Source organism: Mustelus asterias, chromosome 3, assembly GCF_964213995.1.
Source record: "Mustelus asterias chromosome 3, sMusAst1.hap1.1, whole genome shotgun sequence".
Classification (NCBI taxonomy): Eukaryota; Metazoa; Chordata; class Chondrichthyes; order Carcharhiniformes; family Triakidae; genus Mustelus; species Mustelus asterias.
This window is the reverse complement of record NC_135803.1, coordinates 140,498,459-140,521,851: the sequence shown is the minus strand read 5'-3', so window position 1 is coordinate 140,521,851 and position 23,393 is coordinate 140,498,459. Positions and strand designations below refer to the sequence as shown.

The following is a 23,393-nucleotide window of genomic DNA, read 5'->3' as shown; positions in this document are numbered from 1 at the left end:
AAAAACCCAACTGGTCTGGCTTACATATGATCCGCAGCAATTGACTCTTCTGAAATGGCCTAGCATGCCACTCAGTTGCATCAAAGCCACGACAAAGTCTAAAAAGGCAACAAAACTAGACTAATACAAAAGGCAATGAAACTGGACTGATCACCAGGCATTGACTCGAGCACTGGAAACAACAATGGCAAATCCAAACCTGTCAACCTTCAAAATCCTCCTTGGTAACATCTGGGGGTTGCACCAAAATTGGGAGAACTGTCCCACAGATGAGTCAATTAAGTCTGACATTGTCTATAAAGTATTATTCTATGAGTATGACTATGTGCCAGACACCATGAACACCATCCCTGGGTATGTCCTGACCCACCAACAAGACAGACGCACCAGAGTTGGCAGCACAATGGTATAGTGTCAAGAGGGAGTTGCCCTGGACCCCATGAAGGGATTTTGGATCCCATGAAGTCACAGGGCATCTGGTCAAATATGGGCTGGAAACCTCCTACTGATTACTACTGACCACATCCCACCCCACCCCACCCAATGAATCAGTACTCCACGTTGAACAGCACTTGCAGAATGATTCAGTAGCACTGACTGAACTGGCCAAGTCCTAAAGGACATAGCCGCTTGACTGGATCTGCAGCAGGTCGCGAGGAAAAACCTACTTGACCTTGTTCTCACCGAACTACCCGTCATAAATGCACCTGTCCATGACAGTATTGGTAGGAGTGACCATCGCAATGTCTATGCGAGATGAAATCCCATCTTCACATTGAGAATACCCTCCATTATGTTGTGTGGCACACCGTGCTAAATGGGATAGATTTTGGAACATATATAGCAACACAAAACAAAGGCATCCATCAGGTGCTTTGGGCCATTAGCAGCAGGAGAATTGCATGCAACAACAATCTGTAACCTTGCAACGCAGCATATCCCACTCTACCATTACCATCAATCCAGGGGAGCAACCCTGGTTCAATGAAGAGTGCAGGAGGACATGCCAGGAACAGTACCAGGCATACCTAAAAATGAGGGGTCAACCTGACAAAGCTAGAACACAGGGCTATTTGCATTCCAAAAAGCAAAAGCAACAAGTGATAGAGTTTAATAATCCCATAACCAACAGATCAGATGCTAGTTCTGCAGTCCGACCACAGATTGAGGTTTACATTTGAACAACTAAATAGGAGGAGGCAGCTCCACAAATATCCCCATCTTCAATGATGGGGGAGCCAACCACATCAATGCAAAACGCTAAAGCGTTTGCAATCATCTTCAGCCAGAAGTGCCTCGGCCTTCTCCTGAGGTCCCCAGCATCACAGTCGTCAGACTTCAGCCGATTCGAATCAATCCACTATATCAAAATAATTGGATGAAGGCGCTGGATACTGCAAACGCTATATGCGCTGAAAACATTCCAACAAAAATACTGAAGACTTATGCTGCAGAACTAGCTATGCCCTTAGCCAAGCTGAGTACAGGAACATTACTGGCGCCTGCCAGGCAATATGGAACACTGCCCAGGAATGTACTGTCCACAAAAAGCAGGATAAATCAAACTTGTCCAATTATTGGTAGATCAGTGTACTCTCAATCGTCAATAAGGAGATGGAAGGGGTCATCTTCAGTGCTATCAAACAGCATTTACTCAGCAATAATGTTTTCATTGAAGCTCTATTTGAATTCTGCCAGGGCCACTCAGGTCTGGAGCTCATTACAGCCATGGATAAAAGAACTGAACTTGAGAGTTGAGATGAGAGTGGTTGTCCTCGAGATCAAAGCATCATTTGGCCAAGTACGGCATTGATGAGCCTTAGCAAAGCTGGAGTCAATAGGAATCGGGAGGGGCGGGGGGGAACCCTTCTGTTGGTTGGAGTCATAAATAGCACAAAGGAAGTTGGCTGTGGTTGCTCGAGGTCAATCATCTCAGTCCCAGGATATCACTCTAGGAGTTCCTCAGGGGAGTGTCCTAGGCTCAACTATCTTCAGCTGCTTCATCAGTGACCTCCCTCCATTATAAGGTCAGAAGTAAAAATGTTTGCATATTGTTCAGCACTGTTTGTGACTTCTCAGATACCGAAGCATCCACGTCCATATGCAGCAACACCTGTTCAACATTCAGGCTTGGGCTGGTAAGTGGCAAGTAACATTCATGCCACACAAGCACCAGGTAAAGACGCTCTCCAACAAGAAAATCCAAACATCTCCCCTTGCCATTCAATACATTATCACTGAATCCCCCCACTATCAACATTCTGGGGGCTACCATTGACCGGAAACTGAACTGGACTAGCCAAATCCTGTGGCTACATGAGCAGAGTAAGAAGTCTCACAACACCAGGTTAAAGTCCAACAGGTTTATTTGGTAGCAAATACCATAAGCTTTCGGAGCGCTGCTCCTTCGTCAGATGGAGTGAAAATAGCAGGTCAGAGGTTTGGAATTCTGCAAAGGGTAACTCACCTCCAGACTCCCCAAAGCCTGTCCTTCGTCTGCAAGGCACAAGTCAGGAGTGTGATGGAGTACTCCAACAACACTGAAGTTCAACTCCATCCAGGACAAAGCAGCCAGTTTGATTGGTACCCCAACTTCAAACATAGATTCCCACCACCATTGCTGCAGTAGTGTTTACCCTGCAGCAATTCACTATGGCCCCTTCAACAGCACATCCAAATTTTGGCTTCTACCACTGAGACAAAAAGGTAGTACAAGCATTAGGAACACATCACCTGCAAATTCCCCTCCAAACCACACACCATCCTGAGTTGGAATTATATTGCCATTCCTTTAGTGTCGCTAGTTCAAAACCCTGGAACACATTCCCAGACAGCACTGTGGATATATCTATAACCACGTGGCCTGCAGCAGTTCACCACCAGCTGCTCATTGGAAATTGATGATGGGCAATAAATGATGGCCTAACCTGTGATACCCACATCCCGTGAAAGAAAAAGTAGGGAATGGGTGACATAATTGTTGGGCTGGAGGGGGGGGGGCATGAAGAGTTTTAAACATGAGGCTGAGAATTTAAACTTGGAGGAATAGGAGACAAAAAGTCAACAAGTACAGGCCATGGTCGAGCAGGGCAGGATATGGCCAGCCACATGAACTGACATTTATGGAGAGCGGAGCATTGAAGGCTGGTCACAAAAACACTGAAATAGCTACGGTTGGAGGTGACAAAAGGGCATAGGTTAGGTTCTGCAGGTGAATTAAGGTCAGGATTAAGGCAGGTGATTGAGGTGGAAGCAAATGGCCTTCAGGATCTAATAGAACAAGGTTGCAAGCAATCTAGGTCAATCGCAGCGAGCAGGGAGGGGGATGGACTTTGCACAAAGGTTTGTTACAAAATTTATGATAGGTACAAAGGTGATGGCTTCAGTCTTAATGCTTAACTGGACAAAACTGTCTCTCACCAGACTGGATTTCTGAAGAGAAGCTGCAGGCCTTGCCTGATCTTTGCCCAGGTAGAAGTTAACTATTTCTGAAGAGGTTGTCAAAAATCAGCATGTTTTTCTTATCCATTCAGAATAGTCTTTCTAGTAGGTCCAGCAAATTTGGAAGACAGTCAATTCTCTCTTATAAGACGTCAGCTCTCAGAGAAAAGAGTTACAGTTATGAGTTCTTTAAGATTGTATAGTTATACCGACCAAATACAGGTAGATTCAAGTTTGTCATTTAGATGTAATCACTTCCCTAAGGTCAAAGGAGGGAAAATTTTAAGGTAGCTAACTCAGAAACAGCCATTAGTACAGATTTACAGAAAAAATGGGTAGCACTCTCTAAGTGAGGTTCAACATACCATCTCAGGAGGCAATCCTCCTCCCAGTGGTAGGAGTTAACTAGCTCATTTAGACAAAATTGCTTAATCATATGCTAATGATTTGCAAGGTTACTAAGTTTAATCCATTTAACAGATTGATTATTTGTCTGTCCTTAAATTGTCAACTGTGGAATCTAATCCTATATTAATCTCAATTTATATCCAATACTGCGATGTTACTATTGATATAACTGAACTGCCTTTTTAACCTCCATTATGTAACTTATCAAAATTTAAATCCTGAAAACAAAGATCAAAAAAATTGCCAGTAGTGATTTTGTTGCATAACCTTTTTGGTAATTTGCAAGCAAGAGTTAATTCACTCAGTAGTTTATGCAAATTCTGAGGGGTTGCAAGTGTAAATGCTAATACAACTCAAACTCTGCATGACAATTTTGGGCAAGACAAATTTCAAAATCAGCTGAGACATCGACTGGTGGGATACCAACTTAACTCCTTGGGAAGACAGTCCAATTTAACTCCTTAGGAGTTAAGGGGAAGAGTTGAAGATTTGTCCCATGCTGAACCAATACTTACATTTACTTGGGGTGTCGTAATAATCATCCTGTAACTTCCACTTATGTTTTTAAAATGAACTATAACTGCCTCAAGGCATTCTGTAGAAAGTTCAAACAAAGGAACGTGGAGTGGTTTGTAAACATAATCTGAAATTACTATCTTATTCTTTTTACATAGTCACGTGGTTGGGATATATTTTTTTATAAAGTGCTGGACAATGTGAGCAGCATAATGACACAAAAGGATCAAAACAAAAGTTTTAAAATCATTCCAGTTAACTGGAAACTTCATACTACACTTTATGACAGTTTAATTAGTCTTTAACAACATCCAACTTTATAGGACTAATTTTCACCTCTTCTACTCTTGCAGCAGGGGGGCATGCTTACTACTGGTTCTGGCCATGGTCAATGCATTTTAGAATAGTTTGCTAGGAGGCACAGGAGTGAGAATTCAGGCATAACTTGGCATTAAATTTTCCAGTTTAGGATAGCAACCAATTATTTATTCGAATCTTTTGGGAGACAAATTACTACCATGAACTCCCATAACATTGTCATAGCTTCAGCAGACTTGGGAGGTCTCATTTTCAGAATTTGAAGTGACAAAATAAATGTAATGTGCACTTAAAGCACTTACTGGACATTAATTTACATGCAATTGCAAAAATGTGTTTTGGGTTGTTGGGAGGAAATTATGATGTCCCTGTTTACACTATTGCCAAGTAGTTTCTGAACCCTCCACCACAGACAGTCAGCAGTTCCTTTCAATACCCTAGCCAGTGCCATCTTTGGCTGGACACAATCAGACAAAGAGGTAACTTCACTGCCAATGATCCAATTTTCACTTCTCATATTAAGAACGAAACAATATGAAACCTGCACCTTATCTACAATACTACGTATTAGTATTTCAAAATACAGTTTCATCCAGAAGAAAACCATTCATTAAATATTTTAAAACTTTCATTAAAGCACAGTACTTTTTTAAAAAAAAAAATCAAAGAGCAACAACTTTATTTCAAATTAATTATAGCAGCATGCCGAAGAAAGTTGCCCATTAGATAAACATTGCACTTAATATTTCAAAAACATCCAAGCATAACATATAGTGACCTTTATGTTCAGTTTATATTGCACAAAAGCAAGATGCATCAGTGTATAAGTAAACTTGTTTATGCTGAATTTGTAAAAAATATACTTTAAAAGCCCTAGACATCAAAGAAACAGGTCTGACTCCCATGGTATTTACAATCCCCAAGAGTGCTGTACAAATAACTGCTCATCATCAGTACAACTTAGTTTTACAATTTATTGGTCATATTTGACATGAACAAAATGTTAACCTGTAAGTTCAAGTGGCAGTTCTCTACTGCAGAGCAGCTCCCACTGTCTAGCAAGCAATGCAATCAACTTCTCCCGACTTTCCGGACTGGCTACAAAGAGACACCACTGAACTTCACTGCTGTTGTTGCAGTGGTATTTTCTACTGGCAGAAGAGGCATTAAGTGGATGTTCAAAATGGTCAAGCATCATGTTACTCAAGAGGTCACGGTTCTGCACATCATCAAATACAAATGTGATGGCCTGTGGGTAAGTCTGATAACCCATGAGTACACGATCTAGATCACGGATCCTCCTAGCATCAGTTAATTTGTATTTGTCCCTCTGTGGAGGTTCCTTTGCAAATTCTGGCAACGGATAACTGACATAATCTTCTTCAAATAGAAGCATGTCGTAGCTAGTCAAAATTAAAGTTTTAGGTTGTAGAGAACTTTTGCTAGCATGCGAAGAGGTCTCCAGAGACTTTACTTGAAATGCCAGAACATACAAAAGTATGTTGGATGTCTGGAGATTATTTGGTTCCTGTATGTTCTCTGCTACAATAAAGGTCAAGTCACCAACTTCTTCTTCACTGGGATAAATGAATTTCACTCTACTAGAGTGGACAATTTCATAATTTTCCATTTGACCTGTTCAGAAAAGATGCAGAGAAGTTAGAAATAGCTCTTGCATATTAATACATTTTTTTAAATGAACTGAATTGCAAACCAACATATTTAATTTTACAGGGAGGTAGAATCGATAATATAATCGGCAAATAGCAGGCCCTAGGATTAAGTAGGACGATGGTCTTTGTTTTCGTTAACTTATTTTTGTTGCTGTGACTACAGCTAATAAGAGGAGTTAAATATTAAAATAATGCTGTGGACTCAAGGCAAGACTTAAAGAAATGAGCCAAACTGGCGCTGAAACAAATGTAGCAAGTGGGATTGTGAAATTGCGGTACAAGTCAATCTCTAATCAATGGTGCTTTAAGGGATAGAAGCATGCCAGTGCCTCACTCTGACAGGAGAAAAAATGAATAATTAAACACTCTTCAGTTCCTAGCTGTTGGTTTAGGACAACATTGGTGAAAGTAGATTGGTCAAACAACACTGGAAATTTGGGAACATTATAAGAGGTTATTAATCTTAAAAACTAATCTAAATGCGTCAGTTACCTATAAAAACGAAGTCCTTTTTTACGCACAAGATGCGGAGCAAATTGATGGTCGGTCCATTAAATTAGTAAACAGAATTTAATAAAATATTTAACCCCAAAGTACATTGAGGATAATGTTTAATCGTGGGAACCTATTGAACAATTTTCTTCAGGTTTTTGCACTAAATTCTATTCACAAAGTCGTTATCAGTACCAATGATATGCACGGAAACTGGCAAGATAGAGAAATCAGAAAAGTTGCATCAAGAATGTCATATGGTTTGAAGGTTTTGGTAATCATAAATGGGCTTTTCACAGGCCATATTAAATACTGTGGCAGCTCATTTTATGTTCAGGCAATAAATTTTGGTTGCACATCACTGATTTCTTCTTTATACTATGTCTTAAAACATTCTAGAAATAAACACGAGAAAATAAACCTACAGCTTCCATTCTCTAAATCACCAAATCGAATTCCCTAAATCACATGGGTGACACAGTGGCCAGCACTGCTGCCTCACAGCACTAGGGACCTGGGTTCAATTCCTGGCTTGGATCACTGTCTGTGCGGAGTCTGCACATTCTTCCAGTGTCTGCATGGGTTGCCTCCGGGTGCTCCTGTTTCCTCCGAAAGACGCATTGGTTAGGGGCATTAGCCATGTTAAATTCTCCCTCAATGCATCCGAATAGGCACCGGAGTATGGCGACTGGGGGATTTTCATAGTAACTTCATTGCAGTGTTAATGTAAGCCTACTTGTGACATTAATAAATAAATGTAAATTTAATGAGGCGATTCAGCAGCAAACTTCAATTAAACTGATTCAAAGTTGACTGCCCAGAACTATATAGCCCTGTCTACATTACCTGTGCTTTTCTTTCCAAATTCTGTATAGAAATCTAGCTCTACTGGTTCTGGTGAAGGTGTCCGTTCCAACAAAGATAAAACAGCCATTAACTGCTGCACAAAGGTATGAGTGGTATAGCTGTCCCTGGTCAGGCAAGCAACTGTTTGTTCAGCAGATGGGCCTAGATCAAAAGTTAAAAATGTACAATGAAGCAATTTTTTATAAATTGTGGAATTTGTTAAATCCAGGAGAAAACTGCAGTTTGCCTAAACATGATCATACATCATTTTTATATATCTAAATATATCATTTTTAAAAGGGTATTTCATGCAACAGAGTCTTTAATAGTAAAAATCTTAACTTGTTAGCCAACATCTACAATCATTGCAATGACAAGTATTTATGAAATATCATCTTGTGTGCGTTGCTACAATGAAAATTCAAATTCTTCATGGACTGAGTTCGATAGATTTTTCATGGCAGACGAGTTTATAGGCCTACACCTAAGCAGGACTTAACAATAAAAAAGTGCAAGTTGAGGACCCAATCTGGTCTATAAAAATCATAAACCAAGAACCGATATAAATACCACTACCAAATACCATCGCACTCTGCAGTCCTTAGAAATGCTGCACTGATAAGTCACAAGCCTTAGACTGAAGAGGAGAGTTACCAAGAATGTGAGAACAGTTATATGGAAAGAGTAGAGAAAATGGAGTTGTTCTCCTTAAAGCAGAGGTTAATGAAGAGATTCAATTGTGGTGCTCAAAATAATTTGGAGTTTTGATAGAGTAAATAAGAAGGAACTGTTTCCATTGGTGTGAGAGTCGATTGATCAGAGCACACAGGTTTAAGATAACTGGCAAAATAGCTAGAGGGAAGATTAGTTTTTTGATCTGGAATGCACTGCCTGAAAGAATGGAGTGGTGGGAACAGATTCAGTAGTGTAGTTTCAAAAAGGACTTGATACGTGAGGAAAAAGCAGAGGTGTGGGGAACTCAAAAGAGCTAGCACAGGCACAATGGGCTGAATTGCCTCCTTCTGTGCTGTAAAGGTCAGTAAGATAAAGGAAATTAATCAGCATTGCAAGACTTTTTATCGTCAGTCAAAGAACAGGATTTGTGTTGCAAAAGAATCTTCTAGTTCTTAACACAACTACACATCAGTATTAAAACATCAAGAATATAAAGTGATATCTGTGTTAACAACTTTATTTTGCCATGGTCATGGCTAAAGTTTCAATAGATTTCAAAGAAATGCAATTGAAGTTCATTGTTATTGCACTGTTATATTTTTTTTAAAAACACAAAATTAGACATTTGGTAGATACTTGTACAGTTGTGAGAGCAAATTAGAAGGTTTGACTCACCAGTTATGCGAAAATACTGATCAAAAAGGCCCACTTGCACAGATTGCAGATCATTTAATTTCAGGACAAAGCAGAAGGACAGCAGCAGACTGGTCTGTTCACAGTCAAAAGGCAGCTTCTCATTCCAACATCCTAATAAAATTGATGAAAACAGGTCATTGAATGTTAACGTGAGCTTAATTTATTAAAATAGCTTGAGTTTTAATCAGTGTTTCCAGAGAACTGTTCAAAAAGCAATACTGAACATTTAACTCTAAAGTTAAAACTGGTGCAACGTTCAAGCAAGAGGCACTAGCTTCTATAACTGACAGTATTATGTAGTGGTCAACTTGAGAAGTAGTCAGTTTCAGCTGAAGTTTGTACATGTATATCCAGGATGCTTTATCCTCTAATAAAGATAATGGTGCAGATTTTTCAGGCAGCTCACCACTAACAGGATCACAGAATGGTTACAACACAGAAGGAGGCTGTTTGGCCCATCGTATCTGTGGTGGGCCTCCAAAGGAGCAGTTTATCTAATGCCATTCCCCAGCCTTCCCCCTGAAGCCCTGCACATTCTTCCTTTTCAGATAATAATCTAATTTCCTCCTAAATGCCTGAACTGAACTTGCATCCACCGCACTCTTAAGCAGTGCATTCGATCCCAACCACTCATTGCATGAAATAGTTTTTCCTCATGTCCTTTTTTTAAACTTTGGCCAATTACCTTAAATCTGAGCTCTCTTGTTCTCGATCCTTCCACAAAATGGGAAGTTTTCCCCCATCTACTATGTCCAAACCCGCTCATGATTTTGCATATCTATCAATTCTCCTCAACACTTCGCCAAGGAAAAAAGTCCCACCCTCTATCCACATAACAGAAGTTTCTCATCCCTGGAATAGGTTTCATGACTCTTTTTGCAATCTCTTTAAGGTATGCAAGCGTGCCACCCAGAACTTCTGTTCTATACAGATTTAATACAACATCTTTACATTTGTAAACTATGCCCCATTAACGCTTTATTAACCACACTCTCAACCTGTTCTGCCATCTTAGAATTAAACCATTTTATATTGCATCTCCACATTCTTCCTTCCAAAATTATTCACTTCACACTTCATTGCCTTAAATTTCATCTGCCACTTACCCACCCATTCCATTAACCTATGTCAGACATTATACTTTTCACTGTTTACAATGCTTCTAAATTTCTTATCACCTTCAAATTTTGCCCTGTGCACCAAGGTCTACGTCATTCAGGTGTATCAGGAAGAGCAAAGGTCTTAAGCACCAAACCCAATGGAACTCCACTATAAACCTTCCTCCAATCCAAAACATTTTGCAAAACCAAGAGATGAAAGAAATTAAAACAACCACCATCAATAGGGAAAAAATACTGGGGAAACCCATACCTAGAGGCTGAGAGGTTCCCAGGACCTGCAACCTAAGGTTTTAAAAGTGGCTGCAGAGATAGGAAATTCCTTAGGTTCTAAAAGGGTCCCAGTGGATTGGTGAATAGAAAACGTAACACCTCAAGGAGGAAGACAGAAAGAATAAAAAGGCTGGAACATCTGTCAGAGAGAAATTGCTATAATCCATTATTAAGGACAGAAAGCAGGATAAAATCATCATGGGATCAGGCAGAGTTAATGTGGTTTTATAAAACAGAAATCATGTTTAACTACTATATTGGAGTAATTGTTATTACACAAGGTACAAAGTAATTATCCCTACCAGTTTGATCAGCAAGCTGAATGACGGCGTCATCTAGCACAAAATATAGTGCTTTGGTTGAGAGCATTATGCACGCAGTCACTTCAAGCTCAGAATATTTGTAAAATATGACTGAAGACCAAGTTAAATGTTTTAGCTCCTCATTCTCAACCTGGAAAAGTACAATTGAAGAAAATTGGTGAAACAGAGTAAATAGAGGGAACAGAGAGAGCAGCTAAAAGGTGAACATTTGCTTTAGTCATCAGCACCATAGCTTTGAAAATTTACACAAGAATAGATTTGCTGTATAGCAATCGCAAAATGGAAGTAATCACTATTCGCTAAGTATATTCGATACATAATATATAGTGGAATATTCAATATTCCAGATAGAGACTGACAAACATCCAGAATTACTGTTTAATATCAAGTGGCCTACTACTTAATATGGAGGCTGATTGAAGAACTTAGTTCAAATTCAAAAATGAGCAAGGGTTATAAAAATTACCTCAAGCAAAAATACAAAGGTATTTAAAGTCATGTAAACAGTCAAGATGTGCAAGGATAAACAGAAGCAAACTACATTTTCCTAAAAGTTTGTCAGTGCAGGACTATCAATATTAATTGGTGAAATATAAATATTCAACATACTGATTAGTATACAAAATATCAATTCATAGAATCACTACAGTGAAGAAGGAGGCCATTCGGCCCATCGACTCTGCAACAACAACAATCCCACCCAGGCCCTATTCCTGTAACTCCATTTATTTACCCCGCTAATCCTACTAACCTACACATCCTGGGGAAGGGGCAATTTAGCATGGCCAACGCATCTAACTGTCACATCTTTGGAATGTGGGAGGAAACCGGAGCACCCGGAGGAAACCCTCACAGACACAGGGACAACATGCAAACTCCATACAGAGTGACCCAAGCTGGAAATTGAACCCAGGTCCCTGGAGCTGTGAGGCAGCAGTGCTAACCATTGTGCCACCGTGTTGGTCATAGTCCAGATCAATCAACTCCATACAATTTTTAGTTAACGAGAATCAGATACTAAGAAGTCACTTAGAGCAGAATAAAACATTGACAAGCTGAACAACAGAGACAGCACGGTGGCACAGTGGTTAGCACTGCTGCCTCACAGCGCCCGGGACCTGGGTTTGATTCCCAGCTCGGGTCACCATCTGTGTGGAGTTTGCACGTTCGCCCCCGTGTCTGCGTGGGTTTCCTTCGGGTGCTCTGGTTTCCTCCCACAGTCTGAAAGACGTGCTGGTTAGGTGCATTGGCCCGAACAGGTGCCGGAGTGTGGCGACTAGGGGAATTTCACAATAACTTCATTGCAGTGTTAACGTAAGCCTACTTGTGACTAATAAATAAAGTTTTTTACACAGCGGGAGCATGAGTCAAGAGAAAATTGTATAAAACAGCGTGAAGTCCTGTACACTTTCAGAAGCTCATTTCAAAAATGTAATCACAAATTTGAGAAAAACAATTCAAGCGTTAAAATGAATGAATGAGTTCAATAAATAATTCCATGACAATGGAATTGAAAATTTACAATGCAGTCAAAATAGCAGGATAAATAATTCCCGGCACACCAATTCACAGCCAGAAATTAAAGTGCATTTGAAGATGAGATAGTTGAGGTACATTCCCATGAAGGGGGAACACAAACAAAGCAGAGCTTCCTGGGTGAATAAGATTGACAGCAAGATGAAAACAAATAGTAAAATGTTCTTCAAACGTATTAATGGTAAAACATTAGTGAAGGATGGACTGGGACCCATAAGGGACAAGCAGAGGTCATTGTAGGAGCTCGTTGAAGGAGGGAATGGCAGAGGTACTAAATGAATATTTTGCTTCTGTCTTTAGAAGATGGTGACAATGGCCTAGTTAAAAATGTGGGTGTTGAGCAACTGAGCAGTATAGTGATAGATAAAGGGGTGTTAAAAAGGCTGGCAGCACTCCAGGTAGAGACGTTGCTAGACCTAGATGTGATGCATCCTAGATAGTTGAGGGGGGTTAAGGGAGCAAATTGAGGAGATGTTGGCAGAAATTTTCCAAGCCTCTCTGAACACAGGATTAGTCCCAGCGGACTGGATGATTGTAAATGTGACACCACTGTTTAAGGAAGGGGCAAAGGATAGCACAGAAAACTGCAGATCTGTCAGCTTTACTTCAATAATGGGAAAACTGATGGAGGCCATAATGCGAGAGAAGATAAATATACACTTAAAAATAAGTTAATACCAGACAGTCAACATGACTATGTCAAGGGCAGGTGATGTCTGACAAATTTAACTGAGTTCTTTGATGAGGTGACACAGGCAGTGATTTGAGGGTAGTGCCATGGATGTTATATATTTGAACTTTCAGAAAGCATTTGATACAGTCTCACATGGCAGGTTGGTTAGCAAATTAGAAATGTTTGGGATTGATGGGTTCTTGGCAGCAAGAATTATAAGTTAGCTAAGAGATAGGAAACACAGGGTAGGTAGAGATTGGCATTTCTCAGACTGGAGAGAAGTTAAAAGTAGTGTTCCCCAGGGATCAGTGCTGGGACCCTTGCTTTTTCTGATTTATATAAATGATTTAGAGATGGGTGTTGAGAGCAAAATCTCTAAATTTGCAAATGATACTAAGCTAGGGAGGATTGTGCATTGCGAGGATGATGCTGACCAACTTGAGAGAGACACTGACAAGTTGGCCAAATGGGCAGATGAATTTCAATGCAGCAAAATGTGAGATAACGCATTTGGTAGATGAAATATAGGGAAGCAATACAAGCTCAATGGTACAACCTGAAGGGGAGTATAAGAGCAGAGACACCTTGGGGTTCAAGTGCATAATTCTCTGAAGGTGGCCAGGTAAGTTGAAACAGTTAAGGGCTATAGGATCCTTGGGTTTATAAATAAAGGCATAGAGTACAAAAGCAAGGAAGTGATGCTATACCTCGACAAATCATTGGTTAGACTACATTTGAAGTATTGTTTTCAGTTTTGCACACCTTATTTAAAAGGATGTTAAACCCCTATAGAGAGTGCAACGGAGATTTTCTAGAATGATAACAGGAATGAGGAATTTTAGATACAAGGAAAGGTTGGATAAATTGGGTTTATTCTCCTTGGAACAGAGAAGATTAAGAGGTGACCTTATTGAGGTGTTCAAAATTATGAACAATTTTGACAGGGTAAAGGAGGATTTCTACTAGTTGGCATTTCAGTGACTAGGGGGTCACAATTTCAAGATGGTCAGCAAGAAAGCTTGGAATGAGATGAGGAGAAAACTCTTTGCAAGGCTATGGATGAAGGGCAGGAGAGTGGGACTGAGCTGTTCTTGTAGAAAGCCAGCAGACGTGGCAGACTGAATGGAAGCAGCACAGGAGGAGGCTATGCTATGACTTCTAGAAATTATTTCTGATATATTATATACCATGAAATAATTTCTAATACTAAATTGAAGAAAAATATGTTGAGATGGATAAGGCAGTTCACAACAGATATACATTAATTCAAAAGGATCAGTATCATGGTTATTGCCAAAATGGTTAAACTGGTGGAAATTCTACTATCTAGAATTATTCCCTTGCGTGGTCACAGCCCAGCCCCTCAAAAAAGGAACGTCAGGCCGAAGATTACCAGAGTATTCCAACAGGTCTACCACCGTAATTATATTCAGTATAACTAGTCTCATCTCTGGTGGCTTTAGCAAAGATTTTGTACACAAATATGTACCCCCACCATGTATAAAGATTACCTCAGCCACACTATTGTGAAAATATTCCACAATAGCTCTTCCTTTCAAGCCTGCCAGATGTCGGAGAGATTGGGAAGCCGAAAGATAAAAAGGACACTGGTTTTCTTCAGTTAGTTTCTGCAGCAGTACCTCTGAAGGATACAGCAGAGAAAGGCTCAGCTCTGATCTGACGTTTGGTTGGCCGCTGTATAAAAACACAAAATATGGAAACTTAAAAAGGAATACAGGTTTCATCACTTAATGAAAATTTTAAACAAGTGAAAATAAGGGAAAAGCACGTTCTAAACAAAACTTTTATAATCCATGTGGAATAGGTTTTCCAAGCACTTTGGTCTTCTATAATCACTTGCTGCTTTGAATTTTCTAAGGCATATTAATTAACATTTGCAGCTTAGAAAAAAAAATCCTTCCAAAAACGGGGTAGAGCTGTCTGCCAAATGTAAAATGCGAACCACGTGTTGGTGTAGAGGACCAATTTCTAGTCAGTCTGCTCTATGTGGGCAATGCATGTCCTAAACTCCCAAACATAGCAGATCACCCGCTCTATCCCATGCACCAACTTAAAATGAGAGTATAACCTGAACTGAAAAACTGAAGCCAACTTCCTGATAGCATTGTCCTAAACATATATTAGATGAAAATGGGACTTATATGCCAAATACAAGCCTAAACAGAGAAAATGGAATGGAAGCCACGATTTACAGCTGTTAATTTTTATGCAGTGTAGTGACAGAAGTAATTATGTTACCATTCTTTCAGGATGACCCTTCTCCCGTTTAAACAGAATCCTTGGCTTTGTATCTCAAATACAAGAACAAGGAGACAATTCAAACAGACAAGATCCTGGTTAGACTATAATTGGAATGCGCTGACCTGTCCTGGGATCCCATTATCGGAGGATATAAAAACAATGGGCAAGGTACAGCATTAATTCCCCAGGTGTTCACGAGACGGAGGAAGTTATAGTTTGATACACAGGCTCTTCGCTTCACACCCCAACTCCTCCTCCTCTCCACTGCAACCCCCACCCCCACACAAGAGCTTTGGCAGTTGTGGCATAATCTCAAAAACCAAGGTTATGTATTCATTTTTTGCAATGGTCAGCAAGGTGGCAACACGTGGACATAGTAGATTTAAGATAAATTGTGATGATACTGTGCCTTTAAGAAATGTTTTTGCATCATGTTTTTTGTACGGGTTATGTTTAAAATTCAGCTCTGGTTTAGCTGGTCCCAATCTGTCTGCAATTCAGATAGCTCCAGGCTGAGAATGCAGACTAATAATTGATCTTAGCTAATAGAGTGTTTGTTTTAATCAGAATAAATTGATTTTTTGTTTATTTTTTGTTTTTCCTCTGGGGTTTTGATTTTGTTGATAAAAGAGAGAGTCATGTGAAGGGGAGGACCTAAGCTTACAGGGAAAAACCATTAGTTTCTGCTTGATCCTGAAAGAAACAAGGTGTTTTTCTCTCTCTTTGGAGGCTGCTGTTTGAGTGTTAGGACTGATGTGGAGATGCCGGCGTTGGACTGGGGTAAACACAGTAAGAAGTTTAACAACACCAGGTTAAAGTCCAACAGGTTTATTTGCCAGCAAGTGTTAAAGTAGCAAACCCGGAGTGATCTGTTAATGGTTATTGAGCCAGCACATGAATGGAATTATAGAAACTCCTGCAGTCCTATGTGTTTGATCCCATAGTGACAAACTTGACTTTACAGATGTGCCCATAATTCACCCAGGACTATTGGATTCATTGTTGCCCTCTTATTCAGAGAGGTAACGTGATGGTGTAATTACTTTAAAATGGTACAATAGTAGAGAATCCTGCATGTATCAGGTTTAATCCTCGTGTTTATATTTAAGCACTAAAATCTCTTGATGGCAGTTGGCTATCTTGATTAAATAAACCTGTTACCCGCTAGCCATCAAGTCCAATCATACTCCCATACCTATAATTTGTTTTAAACAACATTTACTCACTGTTTCAATAGCAATTTATGACAGAGAATTTCAATAATCTTTGGCGTAAATAAATTTTTCCTAACCATCATTTGAATACTTTTGTGATTTTGTTGGTGACCAGATCAGAAACCCCAAGGTATGTTATGAAGTTCGACTAGACCCCAATTATTTTTTGATTTTGACATGACTGTGAGGATAAGTTGTTTCACTCCAGATGTGATTCTATTGACTTATTAAGAAACTTTTATCAAAACAAAATTTAATTTTAGCAGTAGTTTAAATATAAGAAATGAATTAGCTTAACTTTTACCGATTGAAATATTTAAACATGACAAGATTCAATTCTTAACTACTAACCTATCTCTATTATTCCTTATAAACTGCTCTTTAAAATAATATAGCAAACAACACAGGTTCATGTGCTTTTTCACTTGTTAACAGTCCTGTAGCCTTAAACCAAATAAACCTGTTGGACTTTAACCTGGTGTTGTTAAACTTCTTACTGAGTGTTAGGAGACAGGTATCTGTCTGTATCACCTGCCAAGGGTGTTCAAAGGCTACAGGACTGTTAACAAGTGAAAAAGCACATGAACCTGTGTTGTTTGCTATATTATTTTAAAGAGCAGTTTATAAGGAATAATAGAGATAGGTTAGTAGTTAAGAATTGAATCTTGTCATGTTTAAATATTTCAATCGGTAAAAGTTAAGCTAATTCATTTCTTATATTTAAACTACTGCTAAAATTAAATTTTGTTTTGATAAAAGTTTCTTAATAAGTCAATAGAATCACATCTGGAGTGAAACAACTTATCCTCACAGTCATGTCAAAATCAAAAAATAATTGGGGTCTAGTCGAACTTCATAACATACCTTGGGGTTTCTGATCTGGTCACCAACAAAATCACAAAAGTATTCAAATGATGGTTAGGAAAAATTTATTTACGCCAAAGATTATTGAAATTCTCTGTCATAAATTGCTATTGAAACAGTGAGTAAATGTTGTTTAAAACAAATTATAGGTATGGGAGTATGATTGGACTTGATGGCTAGCGGGGAAATAGTGGCACAGGCTTAATGAGCTAACAAGCCTATTTCCAAGTTGTATCACTAAATAGAAATGCAAACATTTTAGTCAGATAAAAAGATTTCAAAAACTATTTTCATTGCTTTGCAGGTCAGCTGTGATCATTACCTTGAAGGACCAATTAAAATCTTAAATTTCATCGTGTATCTTTGACATTAGTGTTCAAAGTAGTGAGCTAAATAATCATGAAAACCAAGATAAAAACAGAAAATGCTGGAAAAATACAGCAGGTCTAGCAGCATCTGCGGAGAGAGAAACAGAAAACCTTTCGAGTTCAATATGACCCTCCTTCATTACTCACTTGAAAGTTTCTCTCTACAGATGTTGCAAAATTTGCTGAGTTTTTCCAGCACTTTGCTTTTATTTCAAATCTCCAGCATCCACAATACTTTGAATTTATGAAAATCAAGATAGCCAACTGCCATCAAGAGATTTTAGTGCTTAAATATAAACACGAGGATTAAACCTGATACATGCAGGATTCTCTACTATTGTACCATTTTAAAGTAATTACACCATCACGTTACCTCTCTGAATAAGAGGGCAACAATGAATCCAATAGTCCTGGGTGAATTATGGGCACATCTGTAAAGTCAAGTTTGTCACTATGGGATCAAACACATAGGACTGCAGGAGTTTCTATAATTCCATTCATGTGCTGGCTCAATAACCATTAACAGATCACTCCGGGTTTGCTACTTTAACACTTGCTGGCAACAAGTCAGACTTGTGAAAGCTTCATTCCTAATTCAAGAATTCAAGCTTTGTATGAAAGTACCATGTTTGCTTTAAATTTTATAGTTTTTATACAGGAAACTAACCATACATAATTTGAACTTCAAGAGTACCCACCAGGCACTGATACCAAAACTACGCAGTTTACTGGGTTTTTCATGCCTTCATCAAGGCTGATAGATGGACTGCCAGGTAGAAAGAGACATTCCATTCCTCAAATAGAATGACCCTGTTCACAATCCATCATTAACAATCATACAATTGCATCAATAAGAGTTAAGAGATCAACAGGGATGCCAATTTTGGCTTCCTATGTGCAAATGTATGTTATGGGATAGGAGAGACTTGATTTCTTTTGGACATGTTTAAGATCATCTCCCTTATGAAACATATTTTAGGATTTAATGACCAATCATGGATTGTCCTGATATTACCTTTTGGTTTCTGGAGAGTGACTGGTGGTATCTGCGGAACATTTTTCCAAGCAGCTGTGATCTGGAGAACCTCTGTGTACCACAATCGATTTGACACCATGTAGGCTTGCTCTCAGTTGACTGAACAGTCGTAGAAAGTGAAACTTCTCATGAGGCAGCACAAAAACTGCAGTTGCAAGTTGATATCCAATCAGGAATTCAAGTACATGGCCATCAGAAAATGCAACTGTTTCCACTTTGTGCGATTTTTGTTTTGGGTTTAAAAGCAATGTAGCCAGTGAAATTCTGTTCAACTTAAATGGATATCTTGCATCCTCCTCTTCAGAATCAGGTCTCCTTTTTGCTGCTGCAGAGAAATCTACCCTTACAAAATAAAGATTCTGGGCTGTCAAAAACAGCAGACAAGGTATGTACATAGGTTTGAGATTTTCTTCTCCCTCAGGAAGCATTGGCGAACAGATTTCAGAATATAGTGTGTTCTTGGACTCTGATTCACTATCACTGGCCACATCCATACATTGAACAGTTGGATTCAGCACTTCTAACTCATCCTGCAACATGTTATTATCTTTGATCAGAACATATGCAGCAAAACTACCTCTAATATCAGTGTCATTTAGTGAGAGCTGCTGATGCTGCAAAAGCTGAAGGATGAAGTCTTTTATAAGTGGCCCTTCAAGCCTAGGTAAATTTGAAATAGATACAGACTCTTGGTGCAGAACAGTTTTTAAGCACAAGTAGAAATCTTTGAGATTCTGGGAATCAGAGATAAGGAAGAAACAACCATGGGTTCTCATCTTCACTGAGACACACATTTCTGGCACTTCAAAATCCACTTCCAAAATTTCTGAACAAGGAAAATAGAGTACCATCTGCATCTGAGAAATAACATTTTGCATATTCCCCAAGAGCTCATGTTGAAGAGTCTGAAATACAGCTACAACACTGTCAGTCAAAACAATGCAAGATGCAAACAACCTGAGTCCCTTATTCACCTGAATACAAAGTGCCCATAGTACCTTTAATACCTTACTGGTCTCAGTTTCTGCATTGGCAGAAACAGTCGGAAGATCAATGTCTGAACTACATTCAAAAATATTGTCACCTTGATCTGGTCCCATTTCAAAATACCCAGCTTCAGGGTGGAAGACCTCAGGATGTTCAACAGGGTTTCCTTCGCAGTCAATCAATGTCTCAGTTGTGTGTAATTTCAATGCAGCTTGGTTAATCATTCCAGACAAATATGCAGCAAAGTCATGATTGCTGGCAATGTATGACACACAGGAGAAAGGCAACACAAGTGTCATTGAAGGATTGTGTAATGTGTTCGATACATCAGATTGGGCGATTGCATTCTCAGGACCAAACCTTTTTTGGGGGAAACAAAAGATTCAAAAGAGTCAGTGAAAATCAAACAAATGCTGTAGAAGGGAAAAAAGATGAAGTAAAGCCTGGACTACAGTTCAATATTTATGTCAAGCTACTCTAAGTAGTGAATAGTTGCAAAGACCATAATAGATCTGCATAATATATGGAAGACTGCAGTGCTTCAAAGATTCTTTCATAGTTCGTATATAGATAGCTCATACTGTGTAATGCATAGAAACATACATAGAAAATAGAAGCAGGAGTAGGCCATTCAACCCTTCGAGCCTGCTCCACCATTCAATATGATCATGGCTGGTCATCAAACTCAAGACCCGATCCCACCTTTCCCCCCTTTCCACTGATCTCTTTAGCCCCAAGAGCTATATCTAATTCCTTCTTGAAATCACACAATGTTTTGGCCTCAAATACTTTGTGGTCGGGAATTCCACAAATTCACCACTCTCCTCACCTCAGACCTAAAAGATTTACCCTTTATTTTCAAACTGTGGCCCCTAGTTCTGGACTCCCGCATCATCAGGAACATTTTTTCTGAATCAACTGTATTTGATCCTGTTAGAATTTTAGAAGTTTCTATGAGATCTCTCTCACTCTTCGAAACACCAAAGAACATCATCCTAATTGACTTAGTCGCTCCTCATATGAGAGACCTGCCAGCCCAAGAATCAGCATGGTAAACCTTTGCTGTACTCTCTCTATAGCAAGGACATCCTTCCTCAGATAAGGACACCAAAATGGCACACAATACTCCAGGTGTGGCCTCACCAACATCCTATACAATTGCAGTAAAACATTCCTATTCCTATACTCAAATCCTCTCGCAATGAAGGTCAACATACCATTTGCCGTCTTCACTGCCTGCTGTCCCTGCGTGCTTACTTTCAATGACTGATACACGAGGACACCAAGGTCTCGCTGAGTATCCACCTCTCTCAACTTACACCTGTTCAAATAATAATCTGTCTTCCTATTTTTGCTACAAAAATTGATAACCTCACATATATCCACATTATACTGCAACTGCCATGTACATGCCCACTCACCCAGCCTGCATCTCTGCATCCTCCTCCCAGCTCACCCTCCGGTAATGGACTTCAGCCTTACTCTGAAAACAGGTTTCAGTTGTATTTTAAAAAGACATTAACCCACTGTTAACAATATATTCAAAAGCTGAAGATGCTATACTTTCACACAAGTAGTCCAAAGTTAATGACACCATTTTGTCTTGTGAGATAATGGTTTGTGCCATGGTTATCAACTCTGTGAAGCAACATCTAGTGTGGCTCAGGAGCCCCACCCTGGCATTGCATTTCTGCTACATTTGCTGCAGAGGAAGACAACAGTCTGAGAAGATGCATGACTTGTTGACCTGAGTCTTCTCTGGGCCCTCTATTCGGCTGGCTGAGCTTTTCATTTCTGATCATCTTTGTCAATGCCTTTCAAAGAGTCTCCACAAGTCACAGCCATTAGTCCAAAATAAACAAATATTACTAAGAAAGGCTTGGTACACAATGTAGTTCAAATTTTATTTATTAGTGTCACAAGTAGGTTTACATTAACAGTGCAATGAAGTTACTGTGAAAATCCTCCAGTCGCCACACTCCAGCAGCTGTTTGGGTATAGAGAGAGAGAATTTAGCATGGCCAATGAACCTAACCAGCACACCTTTCGGACTGTGGGAGGAAACTGCAGTATCCGGAAGAAACTCACACAGACACTGGGAGAACATGCAGACTCCGCACAGACAGTGACCCAAGCCAGGAATTGTAAGGCAGCAATGCTAACCACTGTGCCACCTGTTAACCAATGTAGCATGGTATACCAGTTATCATTAGATTCTCCACACTGCTTGCGATGTTAATTGGGATGAAACAGAAATTTCAGCAAAGAAACATGCAGATGACAGAAAAACACCTATACATACTGCTGAAGGGCAAAGTAGACTTGTTCTTAAACAATGAAACCAGCAAACTATCAAGTCAAGTGCATCAAAATCATTGAAAGTCCTAAAGTTAAAATTCTAAACAAAACAATCTACCCACTTTTACCAGATCCAGGAACTACATCACTCCTATTCATAATAATTTACTGATACTTACAGCAGCACAGGAATGCCATACCTCATATGCGGGTAGTCAGGACACTCCCCAAGTGATTCCTTCTCAGATTTTATCTCCTGATTTGCAACCTTAAATGAAATTCAAACAAATGAAAATCTAACCTGATTTCAAAATTTGGATTCCAATTAAGTTTCAATTAAAACAAAACTAATTGCATTTATTATTTTCCTCAACCACCCTCCCTGCTTTTTCTCCACTTCTTCCAATGTATTCTTCTCTACTGAAGAGAGCTAAGGAAGTGTGCGAGAGGCTCTCTAACTAATTTGCTTTGAGATTCACTCCCATATGGGAAAGTAGAAAGCACAGACATAGGCTGATATACTCCAGCTATGTACTTAGTTGTATACTATACATGCCAATCAATCATTTGGTTGGGTAATTGCAAAAGGTTATCATTGCCAGTTTTGACAAAGGTGCTGAAAAGGAATCTGATTGATAGAATTATAATGCCTGGTATTAAAAGGAATGTGGTAACCTGGATGTCAAGTTTATAAAATATAACTAGCTCCACCAGAGAGCCTGCAGAGGCACAACTGACCATATTATAAAATATAAATCAGAACAGAGGACAAAAGCAAAGAGATGTAGCTAAATTGAGACAAATCATTCTCTGTCAAGTTTTGTGCTCACGACTTTAGGAAAGATCTCAAAGATCATGGAGAAGATGCAGAGATTCTCGATATCATCTTAGCAATGAGTGGTTCTGGTTGAGAAACCTAGTTCTTTTTCTTAAAGTAGAGAAGGCTAACTGGACATCTGACAGGTGTGCTAATCGTATAGGGCTTTGATAATGTAAGTAGGGGAAAACTATCTATTATTTCATAACCCATAACTATAGGGCAGTAATTGCAAGATCAACAACAAATGAATGAAGGGAAGGTTAAATATTTTATGAAATATAACATGCTGTTAGGAAATTAAATGCCTTTATAAGAAACAGTGGAAGAAGAGTTGTTAAAAGGGATGAGGATAAATATTTGGAAGGGTATAGGAAAAAAGGGAAGGGATATGTTAAGTGATTAGCTCCACCAGAGAGCCAGCAGAGGCACAACTGATCAATGCTTCTAATTTTAAATCATTGCAAATCCTTGATTGTGGATACAATAGCCTTGACCTAATCCCAAATCTGTTTAAACATGCAAATCCACAACTATGATGCACTTATGGAAACCCAGT

General features: G+C 39.2%; 1 protein-coding gene across 5 annotated transcripts in view; it reads right to left on the bottom strand.

Moving 5' to 3' along the window:
* Nucleotides 1–4,607: 4,607 nt before the first annotated feature.
* The window catches only part of nisch (nischarin), a 54,275-nt gene continuing 35,489 nt past the window's right edge, over nt 4,608–23,393 (bottom strand). For 4 of the 5 annotated variants that reach the window (XM_078209776.1, XM_078209777.1, XM_078209778.1 and 1 more), the window contains 7 exons: nt 22,218–22,285; nt 18,712–20,079; nt 14,500–14,683; nt 10,759–10,909; nt 9,045–9,176; nt 7,695–7,856; nt 4,608–6,318 (listed from right to left, as the gene is read on the bottom strand). In XM_078209776.1, the coding sequence (XP_078065902.1) occupies nt 5,687–6,318; nt 7,695–7,856; nt 9,045–9,176; nt 10,759–10,909; nt 14,500–14,683; nt 18,712–20,079; nt 22,218–22,285 (2,697 nt within the window). In that variant the 3' untranslated portion in view covers nt 4,608–5,686. The remainder of the gene's footprint in view (nt 6,319–7,694; nt 7,857–9,044; nt 9,177–10,758; nt 10,910–14,499; nt 14,684–18,711; nt 20,080–22,217; nt 22,286–23,393) is intronic. The other variant, XR_013497480.1, reaches the window with a different exon arrangement.